The 19,997-nt window shown below is 58.5% G+C and overlaps 3 protein-coding genes across 9 annotated transcripts; all 3 read left to right on the forward strand.

Annotated features, from left to right (window-relative positions):
• Positions 1-556: 556 nt before the first annotated feature.
• LOC128087668 (junctional adhesion molecule-like) lies at positions 557-6,245 on the forward strand. Of its 5 annotated transcripts, none has more exons than XM_052697489.1 (8): positions 557-743; positions 2,429-2,690; positions 3,602-4,271; positions 4,532-4,757; positions 4,896-5,013; positions 5,384-5,444; positions 5,574-5,669; positions 5,788-6,245. In XM_052697489.1, the coding sequence occupies exons 3-8, from the start codon at positions 4,050-4,052 to the stop codon at positions 5,947-5,949; spliced, it is 885 nt and encodes a 294-aa protein (XP_052553449.1). In that variant the 5' UTR covers positions 557-743; positions 2,429-2,690; positions 3,602-4,049; the 3' UTR covers positions 5,950-6,245. The 5 variants fall into 5 exon arrangements, with proteins under 5 accessions (XP_052553449.1, XP_052553448.1, XP_052553451.1 ...); XM_052697491.1 differs by having other exon boundaries at positions 558-743; positions 4,108-4,271; XM_052697488.1 differs by having other exon boundaries at positions 1,184-4,271.
• Positions 6,246-7,486: 1,241 nt separating this feature from the next.
• Positions 7,487-11,741, forward strand: SCN2B (sodium voltage-gated channel beta subunit 2). 2 transcript variants are annotated; one of them, XM_052697492.1, is made up of 5 exons: positions 7,487-7,792; positions 9,717-9,883; positions 10,035-10,245; positions 10,326-10,521; positions 10,986-11,741. In XM_052697492.1, exons 1-5 carry the CDS (start codon positions 7,723-7,725, stop codon positions 11,074-11,076), a joined length of 735 nt encoding a protein of 244 aa, XP_052553452.1. In that variant the 5' UTR covers positions 7,487-7,722; the 3' UTR covers positions 11,077-11,741. The 2 variants fall into 2 exon arrangements, with proteins under 2 accessions (XP_052553452.1, XP_052553453.1); XM_052697493.1 differs by having other exon boundaries at positions 7,502-7,792; positions 10,326-11,741.
• A 2,357-nt stretch (positions 11,742-14,098) lies between these two features.
• On the forward strand, positions 14,099-19,919 carry SCN4B (sodium voltage-gated channel beta subunit 4). Of its 2 annotated transcripts, XM_052697485.1 has the most exons (6): positions 14,099-14,500; positions 14,704-14,743; positions 17,325-17,488; positions 18,057-18,282; positions 18,372-18,501; positions 18,573-19,919. In XM_052697485.1, exons 1-6 carry the CDS (start codon positions 14,114-14,116, stop codon positions 18,664-18,666), a joined length of 1,041 nt encoding a protein of 346 aa, XP_052553445.1. In that variant the 5' UTR covers positions 14,099-14,113; the 3' UTR covers positions 18,667-19,919. The 2 variants fall into 2 exon arrangements, with proteins under 2 accessions (XP_052553445.1, XP_052553446.1); XM_052697486.1 differs by lacking the exon at positions 14,704-14,743 and having other exon boundaries at positions 14,397-14,500.
• Positions 19,920-19,997: the final 78 nt, after the last annotated feature.

Raw genomic sequence — 19,997 nt, forward strand, 5'->3', positions numbered from 1 at the left:
TGGTGAAAGAGATTGTGATGTTGGGAAAAGGTGCCTCCCAAAGTCTCCCTTCAGAAGCCTGGTGGTGGCTGTTAATCAGAGGTATGTAGGAGTTCTGACTGCAGTGCAAGTCAGCTGTAGATCTGTGTCTCCAGATAGTTTTCTTTCCTCCCATCTACAGCAAAGTAACATTTAAAAAATTGTGCTTTGTGATGGCTCACTGTTTCTACCAAAAAAACTATCCTGAGAAAGGATGTTGGGATTTGCGACTTGGAGGAAGTGGCTTTGTTGTTCCACTTTCAGCTAGAATGCATCACTCTTCTTTATGGAAATTAATAGCTTTTGTTTTCCACAGAATGTTCACCTTCTGCTGCGACTGCTTTGCAAACTGTGGCAGGGCCAAATCTTACATAACGACTGATGGCTCAGTCTGCTGTGCTGGAAGCAGTGGGGCTCGGGCAGATCTCTTATCTAGAGTGGTTTTTGAAGCTGCGTTCCATCTAATGCTTCTTGCCTATCTGTAACAGTCCCTTCTGACTTGTCAGTACCCTCAGTCTTCCTCTTACAAGTCCTCAACTTCCTCTTAAAAGCAAAGAGTGACCACCAAACCTTAAGTAAGAGACCTGAAACAAAGAGCTGCTGTGTTCTAAGCATCTCACGCACAGCCTCGGGGAGCTCAGTGTGATTGATTCAGAGACTCCAAATCAGTCACTGCACAGCTCTATGCACAAGATAAAAAAGTAGGCTGCCACAAACCGCGCTGGGTGAGTATTTTTATTTTTGCTGTGAACATTTATTTTGATGTTTGGAGTTTTTTTTTCCTTCATGAGAAGAAAATTGCTGAAACATAGAAGTGCTTGGAATGAAGATTCCCATGCCCAAAAGTGGGGACAGTGGTATCCATGGTATCCAAAAGTGGGCAGTGTGCTGTCCGTGGGGATTTTTTCTTGTCTTTTTCCACATGGGTTGAAAAAAGTGACTGTGTGAGGCTTTGGAAGGGGCTGCGTGTGTCAGCATTGTGAGATGGAGCAGCCTGGTGAGCGTGTTGGGAAAGGAGAGCCTGCAGAAATGTGTTCTGAGGTGGAACCGGAAAATATTTTCAGGAGTAGGAAAAGAAGTCTAGGAAGAACTTGTTGGTGAACGAGGAGCAGAGTCTCAGCAAGAGGAATTTCAAAGTTCTGAACGCTGATGCTCCTCTGTGCAGGCTTCTGTGTGCTGAGGGCCTTTATTAAGCCAAGTCCTGTTTTCACTCTGTGATGAGCACGGCCCTGAGAAGGTGTAGCTCCAGCTGTGTTGTATGGCAGCGCAGCTGAAGTAAAGCAAGGTGAGGGAGCAGGATGCTTTGGCCTGCTGAGCTGAGATATGCTGCACCGACGCATCTTTGGAGCTGAGTGTGAATTTTGTTGTTTGTAGGTCATGCATGCACAAGCGTGAGTTGCGCTGCAGACTGTCACAGCAGACATGCAAAGAAGAGCATACCCAAACCACAGCTCTCTCCCCTCCACCTCCACAAAGCCCATCCCCCAAACAGATTTTGGTTTTTGAGAGGCACATTTGAGAGAGTCATGGAAGGCTTGCTGCTTTTTCAGGATTTTGCTTATGGGATGGGAGGGCAGGGAAAAGCAGAGTGGTTTTGCATCAGCAGCCGTGGGCAGTGAGGCCGTGCTCTGCCTGAAAAGCCTTTCGGACTGTTTCACAGTCCAGAACAGACCCCACAGCTGTGGCTTTCTGCTCTGTGCTGCACGGAATGGGATGGCAGCACAGGCACAGTGTCAGATATTCACCTTACATATTTATCACCTCTCCTGGGGCTGCTGCTAGGAGTGTATCTCTGGTACTTCATCTATCTCAGGGTTTGCTGAAGCTGATCCAGAGGGCCTCTGATTTTCACAGTGGAGGAAAAATGAGAGAAATTAATGAGACTTGGATATGATTCATTTCTTGTTTCATTTATTCCTACAGCAAAAATGCCTGTATTGAAAAATGTATGCTGGTAACTGGTACTGCTTGCCTTCCTGTGATCTGTGTGAACACTGGCAGCACATCCCTGCCCATGGCAGTCAGTTCTTCCTTGGGTTGTGGCATGTCTGTGCCTTGGGGAAAGGGGACATCAGTGGTACTGGGAGATGGACAAACAGCACAGTGACCAACCTCAGCACTGCCTGGGCAGACCCAAAAGGCTCCAGCACAAGCTTTCAACATGTGTGGTGTTCTGAAGCAAGGAGGTTATCTCTAGGAAAATGTGATTTTAGAATCTGTACCCAAACTTCCCCAAGTTTACAGGAAAAAAAATAACCCATTGTTTTCTAAGCAGTGAATGTTTGTGAATGTCTCAATTTTGGCAGCACGGAGTCAACCCCCCAAACCACCAGAAAGCTGTATTGGTTAAGGGGAAATGCAGAGATGTTCAGGCTGAGCCCTCCCCCCATCTTTCACTCTTCCTTTCCAGGGCTCAGAGCGGTCTCAAACCAGAGACACGTGTGACAGCTGTGCTTCACTGAGTTGTAGGTTCCCAGCTGGGATAGGGCTAACTTTGAGAAGCCAAACATCCACCAGAGATCACATCCCTCCCCGAAGGACTGGAGGAAACCTTCTGCAGGCCTGGGGGTGCAGCTGCAAGCAGTTGGTGTCCCACACGTGTTACCTCTGCTGTTCTCTTTGAGAGAAGATGAAGGTGCTGCTGGGCCTGGCTCTGGTGCTGACATTACTGGGTAAGCTGTAAGTCCTTCTGGTGCCTTTATCCTTGCCTTTAGCAGAAGACCCTTTGCTTTCTCTTTTCTGCTGTGAGAGCCACTTGGAGGCTTGTAGGCACGCAGGGCTGGGAGTGTTGAGCATGCCAGTAACTCCTCTAGCATCCGTGTGCTGCATGATCCCTTCCTGCACACACATAGGCTTGGAATTGTCACAGCATCCTGTTGGAGGCCTGTACTTACTGTACCAGGCTCCAAGGCTTTGGAAGATGTAGAAAAGCTTTACCACAACTAAACACAGGGTAAGGCTTCCAAGCTATTGATTTTTGGCTCTGCTTAAGGCAACTGGCCTCCTTGGTCTCCTCGGCTGACATACTCTTCGTGTTTGCCTCCACAGCTGGTCAAGCCCAAAAGAAACCTGTTTGGGAAGCTGTAGCACTTTGCATTCATTACTTACAGGGCATCAGACAAGTGCTTGGTGCCTTGCCAGGGCCCAGCCCTTGGTGGTTGTGGAAGGGCTGAGCAGGGCAGCTCCAGTGCTGGGAAAAATGTCCCTGCCCAAGCAGCTCGCTCTGAATCAGCTCACCTGGCCCTGACACGCAGTGCTGGGCACTCCGTTCTCCTGGCTACAATCTGTTAATGCTTCTCTCCGTTCCTTGCAGTTGGCAGTGCTTCCGTGCTGTGCTGCTCCCCATGGCTCTGCTCTGTGCTGCCTTTCAGCCAAGCAGGTGCCTCTCTTTGCCATTTTGGTCTCACAGATTTCAGGAGATGGAGGCTTTATCTGGAGAAACCTCAGGGGTGTTCTCTGCCCTGCGTGTCTCCCGTTCTGTGCTTTGTGGCCCCCTATGGCAGCAGTGCTGGTCTTGGTCAGCTCCGTGTTTTCACCTCCCCTGTTTGTTTTGGCTTTGTTTTGCACTGCTCCACTTCTCCAGAAACCCACAGAGGTGGTTATGTGGTTGGACACGTCCGAGCTCAGCCAGGAGCCTGTGAGCAAGCGGACAGGAAGCCAGATGGGCAGGTTGTGAAAGGAGGAACCGAGACTGATGCACAGGGGCCGAGTTGCCTCTGGCCAGCTGCAAATGAATGACACTGGTCCTCCCAGCCCGTGACTCACACGAGCCACAGTGCAGGAGCTGCAGCCTTCAGCCCTGAGACACAGAGGGCTGAGCGCTGAGGCCCCAGGTGTCTTCCCCACTCCCCTTCCATGCGGCTTTTTCAGTGAGTGCAGCAGCCCTCGGTGTCTGGCGCCCAGGAGGATGTGCTGCCTCGCATCCCCGGCTTGCCGAAAGCAGGGCTCAGGGAGAGGCTTTGTCTGCAGGGCCTCCCCGCCGCTCCCCGGACTGCTCGGCGCCTTTAGGCTCATCCAGAGAGGAGACATCTATGGGGACAGGCAGGCTGCACTCGGCCAGCCTCATCCTGCTGTCCTTGTGCCTGGCAGGGAGGAGCAGCAGCTTGACTGGATGGGTGTTCACAGAGCCCTGGCTCCATGCTAGCGCTGGGGATTCCGTCCTGCTGCGCTGCCTCTTCCAAGACCCAGAGGCCACGGGCTGGACGGTGACCAAAGTGGACTGGCTGCGTGTGCCAGTGGCTGGCAAACAGAAGGTGGGTCAGAACCGGGGGGTGGGCAGTGGGAGGGAGAGTCAGGCAGCCCCGCTGCTCTTGGAGCACTGCAGGAGGATTGCTCCCCACCTGTGTGCCCCGTGCTGTGGCATTCAGCACTGTGTTCTGTGGCTTTCCAGGGGTGCACATGCAGGAGGGAGCAAGCTGGGCTCTGTGCATGGTGCTGGCTGTGTGTGTGGGGGGAGAGGCTGCAGTGCTCAGCTTGCTGGGCTCCTCTCACCAGCCGCTCTGTGCCCGGACAGGAGGAGATGGTATTTTATTACTACAGCAACTCTAGCGTCCCTGTGGGCCGTTTCCAAGACCGGGTGCGGTGGCAGGGGGACGTCTCGTGCTGGGATGGCTCTATCCAGCTGCAGGACGTGCAGGTGAATGACAGTGGCAGGTACACGTGTGAGATCCGTCTGTTTCAGCACGGCAGCATCTTCAAGAACCACACGATGCTGAGTGTCAGCCCTGCAACACAGAGAGGTGTGTGCCCCAGCAGCTCCCCTCACTTGTCACCCCATCCAACTCCTCGCAAAGGGGTTTCCATACCTACCAGCACGGCTCTGCAGCAGTGCTGGTGTCCCTGTGGGTTGCAGCCCCCGCCTTGGTGTCTCCCTGCAGATAGAGGAGCAGAAAGCGCCCAAGTCCTGGGGCGCACTGGAGTTTGGGCTGTGACCGTGTGCTGCAGCGCCGTGGCCGTAGTGCTGGCTTTCCTGGCAGGACTCAACCTGAGGAAGAGGTACCAACGCTCGCTTCGGGTTTATTGAGCTGAGCATCCCCCCGTTGAGCCGCTCCAAGCAGGATGCAGATGCGGGAAGCTGAGCAGACGCTCAGCGCTGCTCCTGCTGCCCTCTAGTGTCACTCTGTCCTTCCTCCCAAAGCGGCTGGGCTCCCCGCTGCCTGCATGGCTGCACCCCTCCGGGTCAAGGGAGGTGGTGGGCACTGCAGGACAGAAGCAAAGCGCCATGGGCTCCACCAGCGCCTCGGTGGGCGCCGTCACCTGGCAACTGCCAAGAGGCATCTGAAGGGTCTCAGCAGTGGGATTCGGGGGTGGGAGGAGCAGGTGATGCTTCCCACTGGACGTGACGCCTGTGTTGCTTTCCCTCAAGGTCTGCAGCCACCACGGCCCTGGAGAGAGCCAGAAATGATGGCAGCAAGGACAAAGCCAAGGTGGGAGCTCCTGGGACTGGCAGGCTGGCTAAGCACGAGGTGCCATGGCTGTTGTACTGCCTTACCTGCCTGTTTGCTGCTTGGTTCCAATTGTCCTGCTCTCCCCCCTCCCCCCATCCTCCTCCATAGGAAGGGCTTTACTCTTCGATCCCTGAATCTGAGGTGCCTAAGGCTGATCAGGATGCAGGGAAGAAGAGGAGAGCTGAGGAGACCTACATCACCATGGTGAGGAAGGAGCAGCTCCAGGGCTGTGGGACCCCTTACACCACCTCCTTCCCGGCTGGTGATGCCCAGTGGCCCCAGTGCCTGCAGAGGGACTCACTCTGTCCCTGGTTCCTTGCAGCATCCCTCCATCCTCCATGAGAATGGCATCTACGTGGAGCTGGCCAGGGGGGTGATCCCAGCAGAGTGGATGGCAGAAGGCAGACGGGATGGTGGGCACAGCGAGCAGCCCTACAGCCAACCCCAGCAGGAACTTCCTCGTGTCCCAGAGAGGGGGAAATAGCCACACTGGGGCTGTAAACCCCTTAGTCAGCAGCTACATGCGAGACTTCTTTGCTCCTTCAGCTAGTCCCTGTTAAGCTGCTGTCAGCCCTTCACTGATATCTCCATCCTGAACTGCTGCTGGGACATGGCTTACCTGGTATCTGCAAGGTGACCTGGGGAGGTGTCCCCTTTGGATCCCTTCTCCCTGGTCCTCAGAAAGGGATGCAGAGGGCACAGTCCCCACTTCCCAGCACTTTTTCCCCCGACCAGCTCCAGGACTGGAAATAATGAGGAAGAGCCTGGCTGGGGAGGGAAAAGGGGAGGGGGGGAGGGGGGGAGGGTGCAGCCGTGCAGTCGTATCTTCTGCAGATAATAAAACCCAGGGAGCCTCCTCCTTTCCTGGCTTCCTTTTACCTCCTGCTTAACTGTGCGATGTCAGTGTGTGCCAAAACCCGCCTGGCTCCAGCGACATGGGCCACAAACGGGATCCCTTTGCAGCAGCGGGGTGCCCGTCTGGGGATGGAGCACAGCGGGGTCCCCCACGTGTGCAGCTCCCACGTGCGCCCTGCCCACGGTGCGACCACCCCTGCCCGCAGCCCAGCCCCGGGACTCGCTGCTCTGGGTGGGCGGGACAGCGATCCCAGCCGCCCCTCCTCCAGGTCTGCCGCCCTGCAATGTGCTGGCTCCCCTCCTGCCACTAAATATAGATGTTTGACACCTCCAGGTGCAGAGCTGGGAGCTGGGGACCACCTCCTCGGCTCTGCTGGATGGGAGACTGCAGCACAGGCTGCTCCAGGCTGCACTCCTTGGTTTCACGTTGCCACCCTACTCTCTTTTTCCTGGGAGAGGAGAAGCAGTGGGATTTCAGGAGGAAGCAGCACCTGGAGCCCTTTTTGGGGAGCTGGGTTTGCCTGCGGCCACTGCTGCCTTGCAGCAAGGTGGAAACCATTCCAGTAAAGCAGACCCAGCTCTGCCTGCCCATTGCGCCCCATCCATCGCTCTCAAGGGCCCCTTTATGCAGGGACTGAATTGTGCTCTGCCTCCATGGCATCCCTCACCTTTCTCCTCTTTGATGCTGCCTCAGCAAACCACACCACACGAGGACGGGGTGCCTGTGTGGCTGCTGTCACCAGTTCCACGATCTCCATGCTCTCTCCTTGCACTGTGCATCCAGGGTCGGAGTTCCTACGCCGCTGTGTGCTGACCTGGGGCACCTTCAGCTCCTTCCAGGTCCTGTAGAACCTTTGCACTCTGCTTCCAGAAGAGGGTTCCTGTGCTCCCAGCAGGTGCCACATGCTGTAGCCCTGCTGGCATGGGGGCTGCAGGGGCTGACGAATCTCCATGGCCAGGTCTGTGCTGCAAGGTGCTTCCTTGGGCACTGCACTTTCCACGGTAGCCCTGAGCATCGCTTGCTTGCTGAGAGAGAATCTCAGCAGAAACCTGTTCTGACCGCGGTGCTTTGGGGGGATGCTTGGTCCCAGCGAGGAAAGCAAAGCTGTGCTGACACAGCCCACCCCACTCCCCGCAGCATGGAGCAGTGATGCGCCAGGAGCCTCAGCTTCTGTTCAGGGGAAATTTTTTCTGCCCTCCCACTCGCTCTGCTGAAATCCACCAACCATAGCATTTACCGATTTTTTCAGCCCAGCACCGCTCCACCGGCCATATTGGGCTGTGGAAATAAAGCAGCTCTAATGTTATATGTCACCTGCAAATAACCCGGGCGTTCGAAAAAAGCAAACCACCACAACCCACACCAACACCAAGCCCTCTCCACACACCCAACTCCTTCACAATGAGCCCGGATGCCTGGCTCCCTCAGCCTGTCCTGTGCCTCTCTGCCCTCAGCCTGCTGTTCTCGCTGGGTAAGTGCCACCCCAACCCCTTGCATGGGACAGCACCCAGGTGGGGAGAAGCCCCCTCCCCATATCTGGGCCATGAGAAGCCCCTGTGGGAGAGGAGCAGCGATGAGATGCTGTGCTGCAGGGATGGGGTGAAGATGCCCCGATGCCAAAATCCGCAGCCAGGGTGACCTGCTTGTGGGCAGGGTGGGGGTCCGCTGCAGCATTGCCTCTCCTGACAGCCGAGCGTCCTGCTTGCTGGGGTTTGCTGCACGCAGCGCTGGTTGCATGCCCTGCAGGGCTGCGGCAGGGATGCTGGCTGCTTTGCTTGGCTGGGGTCAGCCTGGTGGGCTGTGGGTGCTTTGTGCTGTGCTTTGGGGTCAGGGAAGCAGCGGGGCGTGGGGGTGGGGAGGGGGGGGAAGTGGGGGTGGGGGGGAGGGGGGGGGGGCTGCGCTCTGCTCTCTGCGTCCCTGCCCTGCCCTGCAGCCAGGAGCGTGTGTCAGCAGGTTTGGAGCTGTATCGATTGGGAAGCAGGGATGCATCCATCACCTCTCCAAGGTGCTGCTTGCCCTGCCCTGGAGCTGCTGGGGGGCTGCCTTGGCTTTAGGAGAGGGACCATCAGATGGAGGATAAAAGCTCAGTGAGGTCTTCTTCAGAGTCTAGGTGTCATTTAACCTCCTGAGCCCAGGGGAGCAGGGTAATGTGTGACAGCACTTGGGCTCGCAGAGCACCAAAGGGCACAGCCTGGATGGTTGGTCCCAGGGGTTTCTTTCGCCACTGATCTTGTCTCTAGCTGCTGGAGTCCGCTGGCTAGGGCCATTGCTGGGACACATGCATGTCAGCACTCCTGGGGCATGAGTGAGCTTCCCATGAGGACCCCTTGGCTGCACCGCGGTCCTGCAGTGCTTGGTGTCTGTGCGAAGCTCCTGCCCTCTGCAGAGCACTGGGAGTGCAGCACAAAGCCAAGTGCAGGCTGAGAGCCCGGGACACAGCACACGGCTGGGGGCATTCAGGCTGTGTGGGGGCTTCTGAGGCAAGCAGACACCCAGATCTCCTCTCTGCCAGGATTCCTTGGAGGTGACCATGTTGTGGCTGAGGCAGTAAGGCAAGGACATGCACTGCTGCAAGGCAATGGGGAAATGGCTTGGGATTGGCACCAGGTCCCGTCTTGCAGCCAGGATCTGCAAGGCAGAAGGTGTCAGTGCCATTATTGCTGTCCCATGGGGTGCCGTGCCCCTTTGCAGCCCATCTCTGCCCCGTGCCCTCCTGTGCAAACTGTGGGTGGGTGCTGGGTTGTGGGTGCTGTTGGGGACAGCTGGAGATCTGGGGAGCTGCATGAGCGGAGTGGAGGTGTGCGCCCATGCACCAGCTGAGCAGTGCCAGCCACACTGGGTGCTGACCCAGTTTCTGTGCCAGGAGTGCAGGGAGTGGCTTCGTCCTCCCAGGGGAGAAACTGAGCTCTAGATCCCCTCTCTCCCCGATGGAGGAGCTTTGCCTGAGCCCCACAGTGTGTGGGGGAGCATCTGCAGCCCTCCAGGCCTGTCCCTGGCAGCTCCCATCCCGTGCTGCTGTAATGCGTCCTGTCTGGAACAGAATCTGATGAGCACAGCCATAAATTTCCCTCCCTGCAGCCGTGGTGCTGAGCCCTGCAAGCTGATGCTGCATCCACCCTTTTGCATAGCGGGATCGATTCTGCAGCAGCAAAGCCTTGTTTAAGCAGCAAGGAGCAGGGATTGCTTGGTGTCAGCAGAATTTGGTGCTGGGAGCCATCAGGCCAGCATGGCAAAGGGGGACATCAGCCATTGCCACAGTGCTTTCTGCCCAGATCTGGGGGTGTCCCCATGTCCCCCCAAGCCACAGCATGCAGAAGGGCTGAAGGGCACCAGGCTGGGAGGTGGTTATGGATGGGAATCTGTGCCCCTTTAACACATTTGCACTCTCATCTCAGTGCCCACAGGGCTGGGAATGGAGGTGATGGCTCCCCCCATCATCAATGCCATGAACGGCAGCTCTGTAAAGCTCTCCTGCACCTTCAACTCCTGCTACAAGGTGGAGAACAAGCAGTTCTCCCTCAACTGGACGTACCAGGCGTGCATGAACTGCTCTGAGGAGCTGGTGAGTGCCTCAGGGCTGCTGGGAACGCCGGGCTGCATGGGGTGCCCTGGCCATCTCCTTGAATGGGTGTGAGCACGGCATGGTGAGGGATGGGGCTTGGCTGGGGGGGACGAGGGCTCGGGGTACCCCAACAACTCTCCCCACTGCGCAGTTCCTTCAGTTCCGGATGAAGATCATGAACAAGCAGCTGGAACGCTTCGGGAACCGGGTGGAGTTCACTGGGAACCCCACCAAGAACGACGTGTCCTTCACCCTCAACAACGTGCAGCTGGAGGACGAGGGCACCTACAACTGCTACGTCCTCAACCCTCCGGACCGGCAGCGGGGCCACGCCAGCATCAGCCTGAAGGTGCTCACCGAAGGTCAGTGCAGCCCCATTCTCATGCCCAGAGGTACCCTTGGGTGCTGGGTGCCAAGGGCTGACCTTGCCCTGTGTCCCCAGAGCCCCCAAAGCGCGATTCGACGGTGGCTGTCATCGTGGGTGCCTCCGTGGGCGGCTTCCTGGCCGTGGTCATCCTGGTGCTGATGGTGGTGAAGTGCGTGCGTCGGAAAAAGCAGCAGAGGCTGAACACGGATGATCAGAAAACGGAGGAGGAAGGAAAGACGGATGGCGAAGGCAACCCGGAGGAGGGCACCAAGTAACTCACCCTGCTTCCCCCATCACTGTACAGCGCGTCCCGTCCGTGTGCTTCCCACAGCCAGGATTGCTGTCTGCCCAGAGTAACCCCCTGCCACCCGCACCGCCAACCCGCCTGGAGCAGGGCGCAGGGAGGAGCAGGGAGGGCCGGGGGGGGGCCGGCTCCTGCCCCACAGCCGGGCTGGGACCGGCTCATCCCTGCTCCATGGAGCACGGGTGCTGGGGATGGGGTGGGGGGGGGAGAGCACCGATGTCCCCATCCCTTCCCTGATTCTGCTCGTCCTCGTGCTGGGGTGCCATGGTGAGAGGCTCGTGGCTCCCGGTGTGTCACGGACGTGCCCTTCTTGGGCTGTATTTGGGCCTGAGCACCTCATCCGAAGGTGCTGGGCTGATTATTCAGTATGTGTTTACTTCCCGGGGAGATGATTGTAATGGAAAGTGTTCTCCTTATGTGCCAAACCGCAGTGGCGGGGAGAAGGAGCAGCGCGTGCCGGGATGGAGCGGCGCAGCCATCAACCCGAGCCCAGGACCCAGAACTGCCCTCCCCGGCTCCTGAGGGGCCCTGCACAACTCGTACTGCCACGGCCACGCACTGCCAGCCCGTGGGGCCCCGCGGTGCCACCCCCAAAAACCACAGTCCAACTCCTGCCCTGCTTGCAGCTCCCTCCGGGAGCCTTGGGGCAAATCCTTGCCCTGTGCGTCCAGGTCCTTGCAGGGTAGCGGTGCCAGCAGAGACAGCAAGCATTGCATCCCCTGCTGCACCGTGTCCTGCTGTCCCTTGTCCTGCTGTGGCCAGGACGTGCCCTGCTCTGCCCCATTCACCCCTGGGCTCAGCCCGCTGCCTGCACCCACACGCACAGCTGCATCGCTTTGCTGCTCCATTGTGAGCAGTTTTTGGGGCCAACTCCAGCTGTGAGCTCACAGCCAGCCCCACACCTGCCTTCATCTCACTCATGCACTGTCCTTGGATTGCAACTTGCCAATGCATCTGTCTGTACATAGCTGTAAACAACGGAGAGTCTACAAATATATATATAAATCTATATATATATATGGGAGGTGCTGCTATTGGCCATAGCTGTACTTTGGGTTTGCGCCTTCCAATGTTTGTTTTGTTTTTCTTTTTGCCAAACATTCTGCTGGTGGTGTTTTCGCCAAAGCCTGACTGGAGGATGTTTTTATTGCTCTTTGTACAGTTAAACAAACAGAGGAACAACAAAATGCAACGTGTGCGTTGGGTGCTTTCATACCTCTGACTGCAGAGCAAGGTGGCTCTGGGGAGCCCAAGATTCAGGACCAAGCCCTGGGCTGCCCATAGCCACCCTGCTCTGCCTCACTTGGGCAGCATTTCTGCTTTGGGTGCTAAAGGAGCGTGGGTCAGGCAAGCACAGTGCAGCTATCTCTCCCCCTGGGGAAGGGCAGGAGGTCGGTGATGCTGCCGGCCCCGCTGTGCTGCAGGTTGTGCTGTACCTGCGGGAGCACAGCACTGGCTGGAAGGAGCAGCCCTCCAGATGGATGAGCAGAGCTGGAGCAATAGGCACCCATAGCCGGCACTGTGGGGGCACTGCTGGGATGGTCACCAGCAAGAAGGTCAAGAACTGGGGACAGCTTTGTCCTCTCGGTGCGACAGCAGCCTGATGTTCTGCATGGAGGGACCTGGGGCAGCGAGCAGAGGGGGAACGGAGCAGGGGTTAAAGGACAAGGCTATAGAGCAGGAAGGGTCCAGCAGAGCTTGTATCGAGTCAGGAAGAAACTTTCCCCTGGGACACAGCACCATTGTGTCTGTGCAGCTGCCTCTGCAGTGCCTGCCTGGGGACACCACTCCCCTTTTCCTGCTTGCTTTAAAGGGTCCCCCAAATAGGGACTCGCTGGAGAGCGGGGGGGGGCAGCCTGAGGACAGCTCTGCGTGGGAGAGGAGGCAGGGGGAGAGAAAAGCATTGCTCAGGAGAGCTGCAGGCAAGGGAGGGCTGGGGATGGCACAGCAACCAAGCACTCACCGCAGTCCGTGTGCCCGGACCTCCGTCAGCTCCAGCCGGGACGCTGCTGCAGAGCTGGCTGCCAGGCCGCCTCGTCTTCTAAAGGTCGCAGCCAGAGGACCTTGCAGTAAATATAAGGTGCTGATGGGAAGTCCTGCTCCGGCGTCACCACCTCCTCTTTTGCAGGAGGGCTCTGCCTGCTCCGGGAGGTTTGGGAGGGGGCCAGAGCATCCCTGCATCCCTGCTGGAGCTGCTCCCTGCTGAAGCTGAAGCTGTGCAGCGTCTGCTGCATTGTGCTGAAGGCTGCTGCCCAACACTGCTCTGCTCAGCCCTACCCCGTGCCCACGTGGAGGGAAACAGGAGCCATCCTTGGGTGTTTTAACCCTCCCAGTCCCATTTTTGCAGGGCAAATAGGAGGAATGGAGAAGCCTGGCAGCTCCGGGTGCGAGCAGCCAGCAGAAAGGATCCCTGAGCCCTGCATCCCATCCCTCTGGGGAGGTGACAGTGTCCGAGCAGGGGGTGCTCACCTTCCCTGTAACCAGACACGGCAGCCTTGTGCTGGGCTCAGCAAAAAGAGTTTCCTCTGAGCATCAGTATCCCTGCGCCGGACATCTGAGCACCGTGCCAAATTCCCCAGTGCCTTTTCCTGGCCAAGGCACACATGGCTGGCAGGGAGCAGAGCATGTTCCACATCCACGGTGGCAGCAGATGTCTGACAAGAGCAGTCGGCTGAGGATAGTGGCCAGGGCTGCCAAGTGTGACAGCTCCATCACGCCTGGTGACAGGCAGTGCCGTGCTCCAAGCCCTGGGACTACAAGGGCACAGCTGGCCCCAGCACACTGCAGGCAGCACCTGCCTGCCGCTGCAGGGCTGCTCAGTGGGAGCTCATTGTGCAGGGGCACAGTGTCCTGGAGGAGGCTGGCTGTGAGCCTAAGTGCACCGGATTGTATCACCTGGCCGTATCCGTCACCTACCTGCATCCATCACAGCCACTGAGACACCTCCTGCAGCATCAGCAATACTCTCTATGTTGCTCCTGTAGCATCAGCTGCCTGCTCTGCCCAGCCCAACCTGCCTGCACTTCTCCTGTCTCTTCTCCAGCTCAGCAGCCCTCACTCTTCACCCCACAGACACAGCTGGCATCCTCGCAGGGTCCCCCAGGATACCCCAGTGCCTCACAAAGCATCCTGCTTTCTCCCTCCCTCCTCCCCGGTGCTTCTGGCTGGCCGGAAAGGAGCGTGGCTGGGACACGTGCCTTGTGCCAGGAAGGGGCGCTGTGCCCCCTCCTCCCCTGTCCCGCTGTGCCTGGCCTCGGGATTCGTCACCACCTGCAGATTGCTGCTCAGCACAGTGGTCTCACTCCCTAATGGGCCCTGGGTGAGAAGGCAGAGCTGCATCCTCACACTCCGCATTGCTGGAGGCCTCCATTAGCAGGGGCCGGCCCAGCGCATTTTTGGATGCGGTCTGCCGAAGGTTACGTCTAATGGATGGAGGGTGAGCAAGAGGTTGCAGATACATGAACTGACGGGCAGCCAATTATCTCAGAACACACTTGGGCAGACAAAATAAGTTTCCAGAGCGGCGCCAGGCAGACTTTGGGCACACCTGAACCCATCCATGTACGGCTGCGTCCCCATCTGCGGCTGCAGGGACGCTCGGTGCCACCCCGGGGCTGTCAGAGCGTTGCTGGAGTGGGCGCTGGGCGAGAGCCCGGCCCGGTTCGGTTGTTTTCCAGGCAGAAGAAGGGAGCCCACCCGCCGCACGGCTGCATCCGCGCGAGCTCCGAGGCCGGGCGGGTGGGCGGAGCGGGCGGCCCCGCAGGGTGCGGGGGACACCGATGGACGCGGGGACACGGCGGGGCGGGGCTCGGCGCCTCCTCCTCCTCCTCCCGGCGCGGCTCCGCCCGGTTCGGCTCGGCCTCGGCGGGGGCGGCCGGAGCCGGGCGCTGCGGGCAGTCGGGACGCGCCGCAGCCATGGCCCCGCGCCTGCTGGCCGCGCTGCTGGGTAAGGGCGAGGGCTGCCCGCTGCCACCGGGAGCCGGGGGGATCCCCAGAGCCCCTCCCGCCTTGGGGTGCCCCGGGTTGGGTGACCCCCGTCTCCTCGCCCGCCCTTCGCTCGCGGCCGCTTTGCATCCGCACCGCAAGGAACCGGACGCCGCTGCTCGGACGAATGTGGCGAGCGCTAACACGATTACCTCTGCTCTGCAGACGGGAGTCCGAAGCGCTGAGGATAAGTGGTTTGGCCAAGGTGACTTCGCAGCCGAGTCCGAGAGAGGGCTCTGAAGTCCCGGCTCCGGCCCGCACCAATCGCTGCCGGCGCACAGCTGCCTCCTGCGAGCGCTGCATCCCTCTTTGCCCCGCTCCGCTGCGCTGCTACCTGCCTGCTAACGGGGATAGCCGTAGGAAAGCAATGCACTGCTTCGGCGCAGCCGCCAGCGCGCCCGCCGACAGGTCATTCTTTTTACGGTTCATTCTATAAAACAACCGTTTGCATGCGCTTCTCCCCAGCGCGACCCCCGTGCTGCAGAGCCGCCGTAGGGAGCGTGGGGTTGGGGGGCAGCCGAGCCCCCCCCGCTCCCCCTCGGCTGCTCGGAGGACGAAGGAGCCCACAGCCGTCCCCGTGCTGCAGCCCCTGGGCTGCTTCCAAGCTTCCCGCATCAGCCCGCACCCAGCGGGGCACTGCGCTGCGTCGCTCGTCCCGGTGCTCCCGAAACCAAAGGCTGCTTTTGCGCTGGGAAAAACTCCCTCGGAAGGTGTGTTTTAGAAGGCATAGTTCTTAAGGTTACTTGAAGTGAGCTGGAGACTCAAAAAGGCGTTTAAGTACTGCGTCCCTGCAAGGGTTTGTCTGCCCCGCTGAACGTGCCCCGGCTCAGTGCTGCTTGCAGAGGGATGTTGAGATGCTGGAGAGCACGTGGGGGTGGTGGTGGCAGTTTGTCCCCCACGCTGCTGGGGGGAGCATCCGTGTGTGGGTGTGTGAGTCCAGGGATGCTGTATTCCCAGGGCTGGCAGCGGGCTCCTGGCTGCACCTGGCTGACCTGCTGCTGAGCGCAGCCCGGAGCTCGAGAGCTCCTCCTTTGTAGCCTCCAGGTGGAGGGGGACCCGTGCCAGGAGGTCACGCTGATTTCTGTGGACAAGGAATGTTTGTCCGGAGTGGCTTTTTCACAGAGGTTGGAGGCGCCCGGTGCCTTTCTGGATGAACCCTTTGAGCTCTTTCCATCACGGCAGTGGTTCCCAGACCAGCTTGGCAACGGAGGGCTGCCAGCCGCCCCTCTGGGGAAAGCCTTGCTCTGAGCTACTGCTGCTCTCTTGCATCCCAGGTGCACACTCCTCTGCTTGGGCAGCGGGGCACTGGTGCTGCTCCCCATCCATCTCTTGCAGTGGTGCTGCTTCTGGCGTAAAGCAGCCCCAGGCAGGGGCTGATGTTGGCCCCGAGGGGCACAAAGAGGGGCTCTGGTGGCACCAGGTGCAGCTGCATAGGGCACGCGGTGTCAAGTGGAGCAACAGCTCCCATCGGTGGCCTCTCAGTGCGTTTCCTCCAGGCTTTATTTAGTGGCAACTTATCGCTTCTGCCTTCCTGAGATCACAGGACGACAGGAACAAGATCAGCCTCCATTTACCCTGTGCATGTCATTCAGATTATGTTTATGATGTTATAACCGTGGCAGGTAGGATTAGAAGTGTCACAAGCCAGAAGGAATCGTCTTTCCTGCAAGTAAGTGTCCCCTTGCAGCACCTGCCTCCTCAGGCATCCTGCAGAGCCAGGCATCCCCAAGGCTGGAGGCGCAGCCCCAGCTCCCCAGGACACCCTTGGCATACCCAGGGCTGCACAGCTCCCAGCGTTCGAGGGAGCCTCCAGCAGAAGGAGAAACGTTTCTTTGTAAAGTTAAGTAACTTCCCCTGCAGTGCTTCGATGCAGCACTGCAGCAGGGCCCAAAGCCCAGGATGCAGGGCTCTGGGCTTGGCTCGGGCTGTGACGTGCCTGGGGAGCTGTTAGCATGGCATGCGTGGGAGAATAAATCAGCGTGGAGGCGGCTGCAGGGGGTGGAGGCTGAGGGCAGCTCCTCTGAGTTTGGTGCCAGCAGCACTGGGAAGCGGCTGTGGGACCAGCAGTGACCCCATGGCACAGCTGTCAGCGCTCAGGGGGAGCTCTGAAGGTGTGGGTGGGTCCTGCTGAGCGCTGGGTTGTGCCATGGCACGTGGATGGAGCCCCGGAGCACGGCATCCCTGTGCCGGGGCCATTCCTTGAGAGAGACCCCGGCACCTCCTGCAGCTGGGACGTTCCAGCTCCCCGAAGTGCTTCTCCCTGCCAGCACAAGGGAGAGCAGTGTTGAAGGTCGTCCATTGGCAGCAGCAGCTGTAGGCAGGGCACGCTGTGCTGCTCTGCCAGGACCCGCTGCTCCGCTGCTGGGGTTAAGGGAAGGGCAGGGCAGGCTGGCAGCCATCCAGGGCAGTGATGCTAATTGGAGTTTTAGCTCTTTCTTTGAGAACAGAGAGCTTTGCTTTGCTTTCAGAGTGCTTTTGCCTTTTTTTTTTTTTTTTTTTTTTTTTTTTTACCCCCTCCACTTCTCCTTTAAAGCTTAGCTGAAGGCACCGTGGATGACATGCAAATCAGGGCTGCCATTTGCATACTTTATCCGTGGTGATATTATGGATCCCTTTGAATCTGCGCTGTCTCTGGGGGAGCCAGGCAGGGCCTGATGCTGTCCTGTAGTTGAAGGCAGCGCTGTAGCCGTGCCCAAGGGATGAGGGCAGCTGGAGGGGCCCTGTGCTGCTCCCTGGCACTGTATTTCTCCTTACAGCAACTGCTCCTCACGCTCTCCTCCCACCAGGTCTGTACATCCTCGCCATTGCCTTCGCCCTGGAGGTGTCAGTGGGGAAAACCAACACTGTGATGGCTCTGAATGGCTCCGATGTCCTGCTGCCCTGCACCTTCACCACCTGCATTGGCTTCCAGGACCTGATCTTCACATGGTACTTCAACTCGACGGAGCTGGTGGGTGCACTCCAGGCTTTGCCTGTGTTTTCCTGGCAGCTCCTTTCAGATGCGCTTCTCGCTGCCTGCTTTCCTCCTCCCGTGGGATGCACTCCCTCTGAGCAGCTCCAGCTCAGGGAAAAATGGAATGGTGCAAAGAGGGAGCACCTGTGCTTTGGAACAAAGCTGGCCTGGAGTTTCTGCCACCTAAATCTGATTGTTTTTCATAATTCACAAATTGGCTATGCTTTAAACAAAATATAGTTAATTTTCTCCTCCTGTGCTTGCTCTGAAATGCTACAGCTTCGGTATAGATGTGCTTCCCTCCTGCTGTGCACACTGCTCTCCTGCTGGTGAGGAGGAGGATTTGGAGCAGCTCTGTCCTTAGAACCAGGATGGTCCCAGAATGAAGGGACCTTTCCCTGCCCCAGAGTAGTGCAGATCTGTGTGGCCCATCGCAGTGCTGCAGGGTGGTGGCACTGACCCACCGCATCCTTGCTTGGCTGTGCTGCTGCCATCCTGTGCCCGCATGCAGGAGCTGGGCAGGGCAGGAATGCTGCATCCCACCGACCCCACCGTGCCTCTGCAGATCTACCACGGCAAGATCAAGAGCAAAACCTCTGAGCCCGTCCTCGTGGGACGCAACCCGCGGGTCGAGTTCGTCGGTTCCACCACCGGGAAGGACAACAACATCTCCATTGTCCTGAAGGACGTGGAGCTCAGCGACGCCGGCAGGTACACCTGCCATGTCCTCAACCCCAAGGAGAAGAAGGCGCAGCACAATGCCACCATCTTCCTCACCGTGGTCCATAAGAGTAAGTGCTGCTGGGGGGTGCTGAGCACTGGGCTCACGGTGCCTTGGGGTGTCCTGACTTGAACCCCCTCCACCCCTCCTGCCCGGCAGTGGAGAAGACAGACAACACCGTGACGCTCATCATTGTGGGTGTTGTGGGCGGACTCATCGGCCTCCTCATCCTCTTCATGCTTGTCAAGAGGGTCGTCCTCTTCATCATCAAGAAGACCCAGGACGGGAAGTGAGTGTGGGCACCCTGGGGGGGCTGCTGGGGGGCGGTGGGGCCGGGTGTCAGCTGTGTGCTCCTCACAGGAAGGAGTGCCTCGTCAGCTCCTCGGGCAACGACAACACAGAGAACGGCCTGGCGGGCTCCAAGGCGGAGCAGAAAGCCCCTCAGAAGGCATGAAGCAGCCCCGTGCCCTGGGGAGGCGAGGTGGGGGCCGGCGGGGAGCCTCTCCCTTTTGTTTCCTTTCCAAACTGCCAACGCTCGAGACATGTTTCTATTACACACGTGCCTGCAACCTGCGCTGCTTCTCGGAAAAGACTTTGGCTGCTGCGGGGACTGGGGGGCTTCAGGTGGATGGGATGGAGCCAACTGCCTGCCCTGCCCTGCGCAGGGGCCAGAGGGGCCGGGGGTGCCGTGCCGTGCCGTGCCGTGGGTTTGTGCTGGTTCTGCCCCTACTTACATCCCCTCGTCTGAAGGCAGTGATGCTTTCAGGGCTGGCTTTCCAAGGCTTTGCTCATTACGTGGATATTTTTATATTAGACTCCAATGGGAAAGTGGCTGAGTGCATTTCCCTTTCCCCTGAGGAAAGCTGTGGGGGGAGCACAGTTGGATCCTATGAGAGGAGCAGGGCCAGGGCTGCCCCGTCCCGCTGCCCGTCCTGCCCCTGGCTGGCGGGGTGACCCTGGGATGTCACCGTGCCTCAGTTTCCCCATCTGTAAAATGGGGAAAGCAGTGCTGCTCTACCTCACAGGGATTGCTGTGAGGCTTCTTTGGCTCACTCTTTGTAAAGCGCTTCAGGATCTCTGGGTGAGGGGTGTGCAGGAAGCCAGAGCGTCCCCGCAGAGGGTTTTGGCACTGGGGAGACTGCGCTGAGTTTCACTTTCCCCATCTGTAGCGCAGGGTTCAGCCCTCGGCTGCCCCCTAGGGGCTTTGCACAGCACTCCGAGCTCCCAGGCAGAGGCACACTGCGAATGCCCCGCGTTACCCCTGCCGTGCATGAGAGCTTGGGCTGGAGCCGCCCCGAGACCCCCGGCCCCCCTCACAGAAAGCCTCCAGGGCAGGAAGGGATTTTTTTTACAGAACTGTTTTTAGCTGTCCTATAACCCGTCAGCCTTTTTTAGTCGGTATCTGGACACAGTTCCACCTACCCCAGGATATGCAATGCTGTACTATGCATGGATTATTCCTCTGGCTTGATGGAGGAAGTCAACATAACCCCTGTCTGAAATGCAGTATCTGTCTGTACGCCGACAGATGCAGTGCGGAATGCAGTGCAGGGTGGGGGGAGTTCTGCAGGACCCCTTCTCCTGGGGCCTTCCATGGCTCTGTGGGATGAAGGCACTGCCTGAGGTGTGAGCTGTGACGGACACATATGTACACACATGTATCAACACCTGTAGGAGATACCTGCAATAAACACCAGGTGTGCACCACGTGCTGCGTGATGGCTTCAAACACCTTTTTGCACCGTTAGGGTTTGCCCAGCTTTGCCTTTGAGCGAAATAAAGTTT

This window comes from Tympanuchus pallidicinctus, unplaced genomic scaffold (genome assembly GCF_026119805.1).
Source record: "Tympanuchus pallidicinctus isolate F22 unplaced genomic scaffold, pur_lepc_1.0 scaffold30, whole genome shotgun sequence".
Taxonomy (NCBI): Eukaryota; Metazoa; Chordata; class Aves; order Galliformes; family Phasianidae; genus Tympanuchus; species Tympanuchus pallidicinctus.